The sequence below is a fragment of the Marmota flaviventris genome, chromosome 3 (genome assembly GCF_047511675.1).
Source record: "Marmota flaviventris isolate mMarFla1 chromosome 3, mMarFla1.hap1, whole genome shotgun sequence".
Classification (NCBI taxonomy): Eukaryota; Metazoa; Chordata; class Mammalia; order Rodentia; family Sciuridae; genus Marmota; species Marmota flaviventris.
In genome coordinates this window covers 78,311,993-78,328,455 of record NC_092500.1, presented here as the reverse complement: position 1 = coordinate 78,328,455, position 16,463 = coordinate 78,311,993, and the positions used below count along the sequence as shown (strand labels likewise).

General features: G+C 37.0%; 1 protein-coding gene across 1 annotated transcript in view; it reads right to left on the bottom strand.

Annotated features, from left to right (window-relative positions):
- Pkp2 (plakophilin 2) overlaps positions 1-16,463 on the bottom strand; it is a 72,215-nt gene that overhangs the window by 22,774 nt on the left and 32,978 nt on the right. Inside the window, exons 5-6 of the mRNA XM_027934179.2 lie at positions 16,039-16,246; positions 8,262-8,439 (exon numbers count right to left, since the gene is read on the bottom strand). Of these exons, the coding sequence (XP_027789980.2) occupies positions 8,262-8,439; positions 16,039-16,246 (386 nt within the window). The remainder of the gene's footprint in view (positions 1-8,261; positions 8,440-16,038; positions 16,247-16,463) is intronic.

The window sequence follows — 16,463 nt, the reverse complement described above, 5'->3', positions numbered from 1 at the left end:
CTTCTTTGTTATTTTTAGTTATGTATGACAGTGGAATGTATTTTGACTATTATACACACATGGAGTCTAACTCCCCATTCTTGTGATTATACATGAGTGGACTTGAAGGACAGTTTATAATGTGGATTGATCCTGCAAGGATGTGAGGACAACAGAAAATTTAGTCTCAAGAGAAGGGACCTTTGCAAGGGGCTTGGTTGGATGCAGATGCACTGCCCAATTCCAAGGAAACATGTATTTTTTTCTATACTGGGGATGGAATCCAGGGCCTCATGCTTGCTTGCCAAGTGCTCTTCCAGTAAGCCACATCTCTAGCCCTCTTTTTCCCCTTTTTTTTTGTTTTCTCCTGAGACACAGCTTCCCTAAGTTGCCCAGGCTGGCCTTTATCTTGTGATCCTTCTGCCTCAACCTCTTGAGCAGCTAGAATTACAGGTGTGCACCACCACACCCCAGCTGAGACACATACTCATAAAAACACAGGATTCAGGGAAACTTGATGGGGTGACCAAGTGATCACCATCATATTGTTTTTTTATTTTGGTACCAGGGATTGAACTCAGGGACACTCACCACTGAGCCACACCCCCAGTCCTTTTTTGTATTTTTAATTTAGAGACAGGGTCTTGCTAAGTTGCTTAGGTCTCGCTAATTTGCTGAGGCTGACTTTGAACTCACAATCCTTCAGCCTCAGCTTTCAGAGCCATTGGGACTACCAGTCATGTGACATCATACCAAGCTATGTTGGTTTTGAGTGTGATTGATTTGTTTGCTTTAAAATAACCACCTAATCCCTTTGAAGTTTAGTTTATAGAATAACCATTTTTTAAAAATCAAGACCTTATTTACCCATGAAAATACAGCTTATACCTTTTAAATTTACATTAAGAGAAGTTTATAAAGTAATTTAATCCATTAAACTACATATTTGCTAAATATCTGAAATAACCAAAATAAGACATGGTTATGACTGATAATGTAACATAATTAGAAATATTGCCAATTCCACTAGTAATAGACTTAATATTGCTGGTGTTTACATATCAGGGCTGAAGAGTTTGGATAATTAACTTAGTAACTGAGATTAAGGTTCATAATCAATTGTCTTTCTATTTCTAGATAAGTCACTCTCTGGGTTGAACTCTCTGGATACTTCCACTGGGTTTCCATTTTTTTCCCACTGCTTCATCTGCCATTCTTCTAGTTTCATAGTAAGTTATTTTCCAGAAGTAATTATATTTAGACTATGATTTTAAAAAATATTTTCTGGCTTGCTTTTAAATCTATATTCCTATGGAAAACCAAAAGAGTTATCTGTTTATCAAGGAAATTAGACCTCCATTTATTTTATAATCACATTTATTAATGTTTTATTATACATATTGTATTCTCTTAGAATTGGGAGGGGAACTCCCACTAAAGTGAGGTAACAAACTTGTCATTCTTTACAATATTTAATTTGAACTGACAATGTTATGGTTAGTCCCTAATTCGTGAGAATTTGAGTATCAATATGTTTTTTGTGAACTTACAACAAATGCTCACGTCAATTTTTAAATTACAGTATGTCTGAAAAAATATTAACATTAATGTTAGTAAGAAAAACCATCCAGATGTATATATTAACTCAGGTGTGAATACACTGAAGCCCCGTTGCTCTGCAGTTTGATACCATTTAAATACTTTTCAGATATTTTATTTTAAGTATATGTAATTATAACTTATCCCGACTGCAGTGATGTTATAGACTCCCACTTAATTAAATATATTTTTAATTATCTGGGATTGTGCACAGGGATAGACCTGTTATGGATATTTAGAAAAAAGGATGGATGAGCAGAGTTAACTGGAATGAAAATGCATAATTAAGAAATGTAGCTGTAATAAGGCTCCAAAGTTCGTTATCCAGATATGCATAAAAATTAAATTTCAGTACATTTTGTGTGTGTATACGTTTCAGAAGACAGGTATAACTAAATCTATTAAAAATTTACACAGGCAGGGCATAGTGGTGCATGTGTGTAATCGCAGTGGTACAGGAGGCTGAGATAGCAGGATATCAAGTTCAAAGTCAGCCTCAGCAAAAATCAAGGCACTAAACAACTCAGTGAGACCCTGTCTCTAAACAAAAATACAAAATAGGGCTGAGGATGTGGCTCAGTGGTCACGTGCCCCTGAGTTCAATCCCTGGTACCCACAGAGACATTTTTTCCCAGAAAGTAACTGATTTAGATATTCCACATAAAACTGCTTTAACTCATGGCTAATTTGCTTTCTCTAGTATTTCCTACTCCAGCTAGATTTATAGTAAAAAAGACAATGGAATTTTTTTAAGACAGTCATAAATTTTAGCCAATTTATGTTATAATAATAAAAGGATATTGTACATTCATCAGAACACATTCACACACCGTGATATATGAGGGAAAGTGAAGTCCAAGTCATTTGGAGAAGCCATTAATTACCAATTCCTTTTTCTCTTCATACACAGGCATAAAATATATTTGAGGAAAAAGAATATGTTTTATTATATGCTATGGTAGTATGTTATCATTTTTTCCTATCATCTTAAACAAAATGACAAATTCTGGGGTGACTTTCATAATGCAGAACCAGATCGTGTTGATAAGAGTAAGGCAACAATTTTATAAGCCTTTCTTATAAGTAAATGATTGATAAACTATACTAAGGCAAAATGAATTTTCAGGGCTTTATCAATCGATATTTTAATATGGTTATTTAAAAATAATAGAGAGGGATTAGTTAGTTGATAGAATATTGAGCTAAGGACTGAGAGGGACATTCAAAAACCTACTCATCCTTCCACCGCTCCTTAAGTGTGACTTTCTCCAGAAAAAATTTTCAGTCCTCCAAGTAAAGTTAGTCAAGCAATCCCAGGCCCCCATATAAGACTATCTGTACTTCTTTTAGACTTCTTGTCATTATTTCCTCAGGTACCTGTCTCCTCCACTAAACTCTGATTCTTCCTGGGCAAAGACAGATCCCACTCCCCTTTGAAATCAGAAAGCTAAACATGCTTGGGATATAGCAATCATTTAATAATTACTCAAAGAATAATGATAGGGTTGGAGAAAAGCAAGAATAAAGACCAACCAGTGGTAAAGGGCCAAGAAGGATGCATTACTTGCCACCCTCAAATTTCTGACAACTGGTTTTATAATTGTGGAAGCATCTCTGGTACTTAATTTCTTCAAATGAAGAATGAGAGTATTAACAGAGGCTGCCTAGACATGTTTGTGTTTGGCCTGAAATATTTTCCAAAACTTTGACTCTCCCTGCTCTTGGGGAAATCATTCTCTCCCCTCTAGCCCAAAAGAGCTGCCATTGCTCCTCACAGTCTTATATGCCTGCCCACTTAAGTGCCTGCCTGAAGATACTTTAATTTCTTACCTCTAAATTTCTTCTGTCTCTTGTCCTTTAAGGGAGGAAAGAAGAATGAGAGAGGAGAAGGAAAGAGGAAAAAAAGAAAAGAGATGAAAGAAACCATAATTATTATATAGAGGAATGGAGAAGTAATGATAAATCTTTGTTAGAAATTTCAGACTTATCCCTAATAATAATCATTGGTTTTAATTATGCTATCTCCATAGGTTTTATAATCAATGAGGTGGAAGATACAGATTTAATAGCCAGGTCACATCAACTCCCAAGGAACTGGTAGTATGAATTCATACTAAATAGAAAAAAAAGGGGCTTATGATTGTGTGTGTGTGTGTGTGTGTGTACATGTGTGTGTATAGAGGAACTATGGCTTTTTTTTGTTAATGTACAATTTTATGGTTGTCACATAAATCTTGGAATTTGAGATATTTGGAAGAGTATCCCCCTAATTAAAATAAATTATCAAATATTTTAACTAAGTTACATTGATTACTCCAAGTAAATTTAGATTATTTTGGAAAAAAGGGATATTTTTGTAGGTTTTCTCCAATCACAACAAGCAACACACTGAAATTTCATAATGTCTTGCAAGAAACCAAAGGAGTTGAATGGAAAAATATGCCTATATTGGTTATTCACATTTTGAAGTTAGAATAATCAATTAATGGAAATTCAATGCCAGTGATGCACTGGAAAACATTTAACAATCAGCATTCTGGGAGCATGGGCATGGGGAGATTGCTGACTTGTAGTCTTTGCCAATTTCTTAGTGAAAACATTCCCATCGTGGATGGTTTCAAGCTTCCGACATGATGTCACTGAACATGGAATTATGAAGAGGTGCCAACAATCATTCACTCACTGGCTGCAGCACACACTGGAGTGTACCAATTTTTCTCCTCTTCTAAGTTGAATTTTACTACTTATTATGCCAGTATAATATTATTTAAGACAAAGATTGAAACCTGTATGAGCATATGGTTACCATTAATACAAAATCTGTATCACCTTTCAGTGAGTGATTTCAGTCAGAAAAAGTATGTGATTCCAAAGGACCTGAAGAAAACATAAGGCCTGTGGAAATGCTACTGCAGGCAGACACTAATCCTGTGGATAAATGATCTGATGCCTGACAAATACATTGTACCTGACACTTGGTGCTGGTCTTTTCAAAGAAGCAGCTGTGCGTGTTCTAGATGAATGCTGTCTCACTGCAGCAGCTCCCAGCTGGCAGTACTGGAGTCGCTGCTGCTGCAAGTTCATTATGAAAGCAAACATCTTACCTGCAAAGCAGATTCACTCAGCTCCACTGCTTTATGCAGACCAGAAATGATATCAATGGCAAGTCAGTGTGACTTCTCCAAAGTAGATTGAAGGGATTTACAGTAATCTGAGTCAAACACAATGCCAAACACACTACTCATGTTGCTAATTAGGCTCATGGTTGGCTCTGAACCCACTGGGAGAGAGAATATTCAAATAAATTTGTAGCAATTAATGTATTTGCTAAATCTGTGTTATTTTTATGCAACTAAGACTCTTATTAACTGGTCAATATCTGTCTTAAAATCTTTTTTGAGTAAACTGGAGACATAAAAAACCAATTATTCAATAGATAACCTCCATTGTCATGGAAATTGACACTATTTGATGAGAGGTTCCTTAAAAGTCTTTTCTTACATTCTAACATCTTGAATATCCTAGCGGCCTTTATATCCTTTGTGACACCTATCCTGAAGTCATTTACATTGCTGTCTCCTCTCTTGGAAAAGATGTCCCACTTCCCAGTACCTCATCTTTTGTATTTTCTCTGATTGTATGAAATGCAGTGCAAAGATCCATTTGCACAAAAACTCTAAAACAAAAATTCTGAGATGCAGATATAATACCATACTGAGAATCGAGTCTGACTATAAACTGGTTGATGAGACCTTGTGATGTGAGAATGAAAAGAACAAAGATTCCTTTTTACTTATGTCAGCAGTCTGTGGACCTTTGACAAACATTAATGTATCTAAATTAAGAACCCTGGCTTTGAAGACACGCTTCCTGGATTTGAATCCAATCTATTACTAGTAGCTATATGACTTTGGGGGAATAAAATCACTTAACCTCTCTGAGCCTTAGTTTCCTTATCTATAAAATAGGGAAAATCTATTCTGTAATTATTGCTGCTGAGAATAAACTGAGAAAAATCTAGAAAGCATTTAGAACAATTTCTCAAATATACTACACAATAAATGTTATAATGGTTGTAAATTAAATATGCAGATGAAATAAGGACAAGTATTATAATAAGCATATATAATATGGCATTCAGTTTCCCAAATTTTTGCTATATTCTGATTTTGGAAGTCATCACCAATATTCAGTTTGTTTTACAAAACTTTAAAATGGTGTCATTCTAACTGGAGTGTATTCAGCTATTACATATTTTGGAAAATCTGTGCAAGTCTGGGCATCACTTCATCTACACTACATACATCTTCTGCTTCTTGTTCTCAAGGGGAACCAATTACATCTCTAACATCTTTGCCTTTTAGTTATTCACATTCTCAATACACCTTTCTTGTTAATACTATATTTTTTCTTCTTCTCATATAACTTATTCTATCTGACATCCATAGTAGATAATTTTGCTTACAGAAGAAAAAAAATTAAGTTCTTAACATGACCCCCAAGGCCCCCACAATGTTTACTTCCTCTGTTTCCAACTACTGTTGATAACTTTCCACCAAATTCCATACTTTTGCCAGACTTGATTACTCACCCAATTTACCACATATTTTCATTTGCTCAATTTATTACATTCAAATATTTGATGCTTACTTATTACATGCTAGATGCCATGCTAGATGTTAGAGATTAAAGGTTTTTTTTTAAATGCTTAGGTTTCACTTTTAAGAAACTCACAATCTAGCTAGGCATGGTGGTGCACAGGAGGACCACAAGTTCAAGGCCAGCCTCAGCAACTTAGCAAGGCCCTAAGTAACTTAGTGAGACCCTGTCTCAAAATTTAAAAAAAAGAAGAAAACAACCCAAAGGGCTGGGGATGTGCTCAGTGGTTAAACAGCCTTGGGTTTAATCCCCAGTATATATTAAAAAAAAAGAAATTAAAAATGTAGCATAAAAGGTATATAAGCAGCTCATCATAAAATAGTAATGTGATAAAATCTATAACAGTGGTGACTTGCTTATGAATTCCTGTTTGAATCCTCAGAATAACCAATGGCTTTTGCTGGGGAAGCTGGAAAATGTTTCACAGAAAAGGGAAAAAACTTTATCTTTGGAATTAAATGATTAGGAGATGAAGTATTCCACAGGCAAACAATAGAAAATGTTTATCAGGCAAATAAGATTAAATAAAGCTTTGACTTCATGAAAGTACATACAATATTTAAGGAAGAATAAGTACTTTGTGGGATATGAAGTGTGTCTGTGAGAAAAAGAGTAGTAAAGAAGGTTGGAGATAAACTGAAAATTGTTGCACATGCTGTAAGGAAGGAAGGTGTCTTCCATTTCTGCTTTGTTTGTCCAGCAAGTGCATCCATCCCTCTTCTGGAAGCAGACCTTGCTATAAAGCAGACATCTGACCCAGACTTGACCAGTTCAGACAATGGTGGCTTGAATGATATGCACCTCTCTGAAACAGGGCTAGGGTTAAAACTTTGGTGTGATTGGCACAGTCGCTTGAAATAGGGAGTGAATTTTTTCTGCTTCATGGTTAAGCAAGGACTCCCTATGATTAGGGTATCTGCTTAATGGAGAAGGCGTGTTTGACTTTGTAGAGAATAAGACCAATATGCAGAGGAAGAGCAAGCACAGGTAAGTTACAACTTAAATAAGAGTAAGTCCCAGGATGCCAAATTTCCATCCTGGTCTGTGGGGCCACAGTTCCTGGTCCTCTTCCTTTTCTTCTCCAACTGACCTTCCATACCTCAGTCACATGAGTCAGTGAAGCCCTTCTTGGTTTCAGGAAGTTTGAGTTTGGTTTCTGCCATTTTCAGTGGGAAAGGTCTGCAGGTTAAGAACTGTTTTACATGGTAAGGCAATGGCAGTCACACAGAAATTTTAAGACATGAAATGGTTTTGAGCAGGTGAGTGATTGATCAAACATGCCCTAGAAAAGGCCATTCTAGTGGGCAGTACAGATGATGGACTTGAGGAGGCCCATTTAGGCACCTTTATATGCCTTTTGAGAATTTGGTTTTCTGTTCTTAAAGGATCTCTGACTATGGAAATAGTCCAATAAGGTCAGCTCAGTTGGCACCTCTTCTCTGGTGCCTTTCTGATTTGCTTGGCTGGCAGAGTGGTCCTTTATTCTGTGTTCCTGCAAGGTTCACTTGTACCTCTGATACTCTGAGTCTCAGACTTCAGCATCCATCAGAATCATCTGGAAGGCTTCTTAAAACTAGCTTGCTTGGCTCCACCCTGGAAATTTTTGAGTCAGAAGGTCTAAGGCAGGACCTGAGAATTCTAGCACATTCCAGTAACCATGCTTTGAGAACTGGGCCTCTAAACATTTTATTACAGCTAGATTCCAGTTCATTTGCTCATATATATCTTTTGCTAAATTAAAAGTTCCTTAAGGATGTCTTATTCATCTTTGTACAACTTTCAGTAGTTACCATAATGCTTTACATACTAGTGTTATTTGATATGTATTGCTGTGTGATTAACTGGAGATAAAATCAACATCTTATCATAATAAATTCCCTCAGTTACCATTCATAGTCTCTCTCTCAAAAAAATAAATAAAGTATGTAACTAGAAAAGAACTGAAAGGTAGAATATATTTCTTTGGGGCTGTCTAATTTTGATTACATCATCCTTCTGAGGGGGGCTGTGGGGGGTAGCATTACCTTAGGCATCCGGTGACGTTGTAGAATATATCAAAATCCAGCAAACCATTTGCTTTTGGGTAGTCTCCTTCAGGCCACCCCGAGAAGGGGATGATGATATTCTCAGTCAAGGTGAGTAAGGCTTCTGTTATCATGAGATTCTTGAGTTTGTCATTTGAGGACAAATTCCACAGCAAACCTAGAAAAAGCACAGAGTTACCATGGGAACGTGTAGTGCAGGGTCACAACAACTGCTGGAAAGTCCAGGTAATACTTTTGCCTCCAGGACAAAAAGGTGGAGGAGGTGGAGGGGGGCTCAAGAGCCCCATTCTCAACCGGAAGAACCTGTTCGTTAGATGGCAACAGAAGCTGATTAAGAACAATTACATATATATAACTTATGATATAAAATGCACAGGTTTAAATTAATTAGGAAGTGTGAATAAGAGCCAGAAATGCTGAAACCTTGATTCCTGTTTCTCTTAAAAGACCCTACAAAGCTGACCTCATTGGGATAATAAACTCTGCACTCATCAACAGGGCGGCTTGAAATGGTCCAATTGTAACTAAGCATTCGACATTTCAAGAGTTCTATTTTTTCTCCCTTAGACACAGGGGGAGACTGTCTTTCCTGCCTCCTGCTCTGCACTGCCTGTAACTTTCACCTGACATTTGCCTCCCATTCATTCAGAGCAGGAAGAGCCTGTAGAAAGTCTTTCTCTAGGCCTGCCAACAGTAGGCTGGTCAACATCACCAATTAATGTCCACTGAGACCTACGCAATGAAAGACAGAATTTATGCTGGATACCTTATGTATTTCTCATTTTATAGTTTGATACTGAAGGAAAGAAAAGAATATTGTATCTTCTCTATCTGCCAATTTACATGGTCTAAGTACTGGTCAAGGACTAGAACCACATTTTCACTCATACAACCTTCCCTTTCTTCTTAATCATCCCCTGCCCCCCATTAAAGAGAAAATTATATAAGCCAAGCAGAAGATATTAATAGTCTATCCATACTTTCCAGTGCAATTGTAAGATAGATATTGAATTTGGTACTGAGAGAGTAGAGAGTAGCATATAAATTTAGAATTTGTTTTTCTTAAAAATTAGGTACCCAAATTCTTTGGATTCAGTATAAGAACTATGTAGCCTTTGCTTGCTATACCAGTGACTCCCAGCAGCTATAAACTTGCCTGGTCATTTTTCCTACCTCAAAAGTTCATCCCAACTCACTGTCACTCAAGAAAGGGGAAAGAGTGAGGGGACAGAAAGAGAAGGGATGATTCTTCCTTTTTACCATTTCCTCTCCCTGTTCCCACTGCATAATTCCTACTCCTTTTTTTTTTTTTGGAAGGGGGGTATCAGGAATTGAACTCAGGATGTGGCCACTGAGCCACATCCCTGGCCCTATTTTGTATTTTATTTAGAAACAGGGTCTCACTGAGTTGCTTAGCACCTTGTTGTTGCTGAGGCTAGCTTTGAGCTTGAGATCCTCCTGCCTCGGCCTCCTGAGCTGCTGGGATTACAGATGTGTGCCACCATGCCCAGCTAATTCTTATGTCTTAAATTTACTGTATTGTCTGTCCTAAGGAAGGGAGAGCACAGTTATAGAGGGCAATCTACTTTATTAACTGAGCAAACATGGTGATCTTGGCTGAATTAAGTGGCGATATCATATTTTAGTTTAATGAAATAATAGTCTGCATGGTTAAAGACTGGTAATTATTCACCCATACTTCTATTTGGCCCAATCAATTAGAATACTTTGGGCCTAATACAGTCATTTGGGCTTGAACAGCTGGCTTTGGCTATGCAAAAGGAATTTTTGAAACAGCAACCAAATTTCCACTGGAGCCTACACTAGCTTCCATTAGATGCAGTGGCAGTGGGTCTGCTGTCTGGTGAGGACTGATTTCTGTTTTACAGGGAGTCTTTTCCTGATCAAACTGGAGTTAGTCAGGGGCAGTCCCTCAGCCACAGGTTTTGCAACACAATGACTTCATTCCTCCCACTTCATCTTAAGGGGCCCTGGAAGGGGGACAGATAAAATAAAACTCAGAAGGTGGCTGAAGACAATTTAAAGGCGAGTCTGAAACTGAGTTTTGGTTACTAAGCTACAAAAGAAAGTTTGAAAGAAAAAAGAAAAGCTTCCTGAGTTCTAAATAAGCAAACAAATTAATAGTCTCTGCCTGCCAGAGGCTTAAAAATGTGAAGCATAATGACATTTCCTCTTTTTATAAAAGACCACACAGGGCACTCAAAGGAAAAGCACACCTTACAATAAAACCAACAAGGATTAATGTGAACAAAGGGAATGGAATTTTCCTTTAACAGTCAATATTCTTTATAGCTTGGCATGCTACATTATTTCTACAGAAGTATATGGTTTGAGAAGTTTGGGTATAATTTCTGAATTTTTAGTATAGGGTATTGTATAGAAATGTCATGGCCATCAAATTTCTGGATGGCATGAAGCTGGGAGAGAGCCAAAATGCTCAATAGAGATTTGGGGTTATATACTTAAATGCTCATACCCTCACACATATACATACAAAATCAGTAAGTAATCAGCGGTGAACTGGGACAATATGTACAATGTGAGGCAAAGGGTCAACACTTTGAACATATAAATTTTTAAAAAGAGAGATACCAGTAGAAAAATAGGGAAAACACTTAACACATAACCAAATGATATTAAGGCAAATACAAACAGGAATGCGTGTTGTCTAGTAACTGAAGAAAGGCAAATTTAAACAGCTAGCCATCATTTTGTCTAACTATGGGAGGGTGAAACCAGAACCAGATTCTAGCTCCTTTTGAAGAAAACATAAAGACCTATTTGTAAGATCACTGGACTGGGTAAAAATGAGCTCATCCCTTACCAAAATGCTGACAAGAATTTATAATGAAATTAGTGTTAAGAGTAGCAGCTTCCAAATGAATCCAGTGACAAATCAGAATCACACTCAAATCAGAATCATACTTGGGCTATACCCCAAATTTACTAAGTCAGAATCTCAGGATGGAGCCTAGGATTTGTATTTTAAAAAAAATTCTAACTTTTGGCCTTAGGAAACCAGAAGACTAGATGATTCTGAATGTATGTCCATTTCAATGATCAGATTCACTAATGTAATGTTTAGTATTTAGGTTTCCATTTGTGTCACTTTTAACTTCTGGTCAGCTTATTCATAAGTTTCCATCACAGTTCTTGGTTGCAGCAGGTAAGCCTGAAATTTTAAGCTCTCATTCTAACCCAAAGAAAGGGATGTGGATTTTGATAAGACACACTATTAGAACAATTATGAAAGAGACAATGACCCCATTATCCAGAAGTTTACTGCCAACTGTGAGATTTGAAAAAAATAGGTATTTAGTAAAGGGATTTTACAGATATTAAAACCCATTATTTTGTTAATATTGTCCTCTAGGACAGAAAATATAGTTTTTAAACTAAATTCCTGAATCTGGATTAACTTTTGGGTAGCAAAACTTACATATTTTATATTAAATGAATCCCTATCTTCATTGAAGAAGGAGGAGGAGATAATAGTGACAGGACAATAGGAGAGAAAGCTGGCTCTTTTTAACCTTGGTTTTCAAAGTGAGTACACAGCAGGAGGATTTTTTTTTTTTTTTAAATTTTCCCTTAGATGTATTTACTGCTCCTTCCATCTAAATTTTGTTAATATTGCCTGGAATATCATATTATTGCTAAGGCTATTTATTCCAAGTCATACACAAACCCAGAACACTTTGTTGTGCATTTTGAGTGCAGACTAAAACAATATACAATGTTTAATGATAAATAATGAATATTTCATAGTAAAACATTTTTGATGTTTTATTGAAATGCAGCAATAGAATCTTTCTAAAAATATGCAGAGGTAAATTTGAATTTTCAAAGTTTACTGACAATCATCCCCTGACTCTTCCTTATAAGCATGCATAGGAGGGGCAAGAATCCCTGCTTTGTTCTTACCATAACCTGTTTTAACCCAAGGTGCAGGCCTGCTCACTCCAGCAATGTGCACTTACTACTCAGTGACCTTTAAGACAAACTTCTAAGACCAGAATGTGCTGTTCTCATTTCAGTTACAGAAAGAGTACCACAATTGCCTCGTAAGACCAAAAGAACTATCTTATGGGGCAAGGGGGGCTGGTTATCTTTGGTCCTGAAGTCTTTTCATTAGAAGAAATGAAAGTTTCCCTCCTAAACTGGTGCCAAAAGGTTGAGTTTATGTTCTTTCCTAGTGAATAAAATTCTGATGCTGAATTTTCATGCATACATAGAAATAGATGGTTTATTTTTAAAAAAAATATTTTGGCTAGAAAAATCAGGGTCTTATCTTAAAACTCACCTACTCTCTTGTTTGTGTGTCATCTGGATATACCAAGACCACAAGACTCTGTTACACTCCGTCAGACATCCATAGTTAAAAGAGCTATAGTTGGTACCACAATTAAATATATGGGCATGACGTAAGTGGCAGCCCAGTATTAAAGGATGCAGTAATAGTTCAGAGAAGCCCCTTCCTTCAAAACGTGAGGGGGTAAGAATGGAAGGATGGCACTTGACATACTTCACAGAAGTGGATCTGTGTCAGGATAAGAGGTTCTCCAGGGAGTCAAGGTGTGGAGAAGGACTCCAGCCCATGCAACAGCAGAGACAAAGATACCAAGACAGAAAACACACTGGACAGACCAGCAGGCATTTTAATATTTCAGAACCGTGGCTAGAAGGGTCATCAGGCCTACATCAAAAAATCTTTGTATAGTATGTCCTGGAGTTCAGATTTTTTTCTTATTGGTACTAAGAAGAGTATTGGGACAGTGTTTTTATTTTAAAAAGAAATCCTTACAAGCAGAGAAAGGAGGATAGATTGGCAAGGTGCAATTCTGAATCAGAGAACAGACAAGGCAAAAGCAAGAAGAGTGAGGAAGGGTCAGAGAGGAGCTGGACAGAACTCTCTGAGTCAAGAGTCTCAAGCACAAGCTGTTTCCCAAAGACATAAAAAGTGAGTCAGTATGTGTCTCAAAAGGAGTACATGGCATAATAGAGCAACACATCCAGATGAAACCAGGTTCAAACCTGGGCTTTGCTCTTTACTGGTTGTGTAACCTTGCACAACTTATTTCCTGTCTCTGAGGCTCACATTGATCATGTGTATATCATCAATTATACTCCCACCCGTTATGGAGTTGGCAGGAGAACCAGATGAAAGACAGCCCTAGCTGAGCAATTAACTCATAACAGGAACCCAACAAAAGGTCTATGAAGTAGGCCGACAGAAAAGATTCACATGTATGGTTACTTGCTTTATGTTTCTAAACAAAGATTCAAATGTGTCTCAATTAAGTCAACTATTTCTGAAGCCCAGAAAGCACTTATTTAGCTCTTCTATTTGTAAAGCTAAAAGGAATTATTTAGAAGGATTTGCATTAAATGTCCAAGTATCAATTCGGTTCAATTATAATGAACACCCTCCAGTAGGGAGTTTTGGCTTGTACTGCAGACCCTGGGTTTGTACAATCAATTTCCATTTTTCAGCTCTATAGATTATCTGATGTTCTGGATGGTTTCTATGGCATCTATATCACAGAATGTTCTCTGACTTTAGTTTCCTTTAACTTGTACAAGAGAGGAGGAAGAGTGGCTTAATGGTTTACTTCTTTGAAACATACATACACACATACTCTCTTTTTCTCTCTCACCCCAGCTTTCCAATTTCTATGTACCCTAACTTCAACCACTCTATATTCCAGGTTTATTCTACATATCAAGCAGCTATTTTTTTCCTTTTTGCTTTCCAGTGATGTTCATCTTGCTAGAAATAACTTTCATTCTTCCTCAGAACGTCCACCTAAAGCCTGTCCCCTCTTCTAAGACCCACAATGAGACATACCTGCTTTATGGAATCTTTTCTGGCTCTAAAGCAGGAAACTCTGTTTGATTCTCTCTTGTGGTTCATTACTACATTTAATGGAGAAAATATTGGGTTCTAAATGTAAAGTTTATACTTCTATTTTTATTCCAACCATCACATAATCTTTCATGCTTTAGCAGATGAAAAAAAAAATCAACAACCTTCCTGGACTGTGCTTCTCAGTGCCCAAAGGCTGCTGGAAATGTTGGCCAAATGAATGAGCTCACTCTTAATTTCTACAAATATTTTAATATAAATCATGGATATGAAAAGAAATCTCTCATGGGACACACTGGCAGAAGGTAGCATAGAACAACTTCACATAGCTTTATACAATTAAAATATGTCATCAAAATAAAGAAAAATATTTTAACTAAGACATAATGACAAAAATTTTTTGTAGAAAAATTTAAGAGTTGTCTAATAAGGTATGGAAGACAGAAAGGCAAAAATATATTCAATATACAACAATATTTATGTTAGCTCTTCCTTTTAAAGCATCTATCAGAGCACTGTCAACTGTTAATACATTTTTGAAAACCAATTTTTATTTGATGTAGTAAAAGCCATTAATTTCTTTGAGCCTTAGTTTCCTTGACAATAAAACTAAGATTTAATCCTAATAATACCTCAAAACCTAAGGTTTCTTTGATAATTACATTGCAAAGTGCTTGTGCACCTCTTTGAGACACTGATGATACTTAAGCTCCTCAAGAAAATACTACTGATGATTGCACTCGGCAACACGTCCTGTGCTCTTTGGAATGTGTGCAGGGAGCCTTAGGAGACAGCTGAGGGTGACAGCAGTGAGGGTGGTTTATGTGGGAACCACAGACCATTTCCTCCTCTTTCATTTACCCAATTAATTTAAATGACACTGGCCTGGTCTTTATGCTTCAAGGATGTACTACTAAAGGTCTTGCTCTAGTTCTATCTGGATAGTTCATCTTCTCTATCCATTGGGTAGAAAGCAGACACATTCAAATCAGCATTCAAACAGAAATATGAAGTAGAGAACTAAAAACTGCATTTAGCCACTCTTTATTCTCCTTTTGGGGATGGTGGTATTACTGAAGAGGGATTCAGGTGATGGAAAGATAGGATTAACAGTTTCTTGTTTTTTTTTTTTTTTTTCTTTTTTGGTACCAGGGATTGAACTCAGGGGCACTTGACCACTGAGCCACATCTCCAGCCCTATTTTGTATTTTATTTATAGACAGGGTCTCACTGAGTTACGTAGTGCTTTGTCATTGCTGAGGCTGGCTTTGAATTTCGATTCTCTTGCCTCTGCCTCCCAAGCCACTCAGATTATAGTGTGTCAATGTGCCCAGCTGTTTCTTGAATTTTGACTAATTTGATTAAATTGATACCCTCTACATTGGAAAACTATTTGTCCATTTCACCTTCCTTGTACAGGTCCAGCAAGCTGGCTGACTGGTAAATAATAAAAAATAATTGTGTGTGGATCTTGTTAGTTTCCTGAAGAATGTTTTGGAAATATGGACAACATTGAAACCCCACACATTCTCAAACTACAAATCTGGCTGTTAGTGAATTTATGCAGAATTTTCATGTAGTGACTCTTGTCAAGAAGTTGTTTTCAAGACTTTTGTCAAAGGTACATAGGGTTTCTAATGAAAAATATTAAGTAAAGGCTTCAGAATATTTTCCTCTTTAGAAAAAAAGAGTTCAGATATGGTTTGAGTCTGGGCACTAAGCCAGCAGGTAACAATGTTCCTTTAAAGGCATCTCTTGGATAACAATGAGCTCATCAATCAACTGTTCCAAGAAACTTAAGAATAACACATGACATAACGTATCTGGCTGGGCTGACTGCTATGCTATGTAATGTTCAGTAAGCACTACCTGTTATTTGCTTTTTAGTCTCCAAGTCTCTGGTTTGCTTCAGCACCTGGAGCAGCCGAGGTACCCCATTGAGTTCAGCAACCTCCAATTTGTTGTCATTGTCCTCAAATACCAAGTTTCTCAAGGCCCCGCACACGGCTCGCTGTACATCTTCATTCTGGACTTTGAGTAGCTGTAGAAGCTTGGGGATGCCACGAAGCTGATTAACCTGGGGAAGAAGTGGGTGCATATTCCTAACATTAATTTTGATGTGGTAGTAATGCATTTCATGCCTTATGAACAGATGAAGTTCACTATGTTAACTGCAATACTTATCAGTCAATAACTGTACGTAGCACAACTTGGGACTCACACTATATAATACACCCCTGCTGCAAAGCAGTATCTGTCATCAACAGCTTGAAGGGGGAAGGTTAAATGATAGA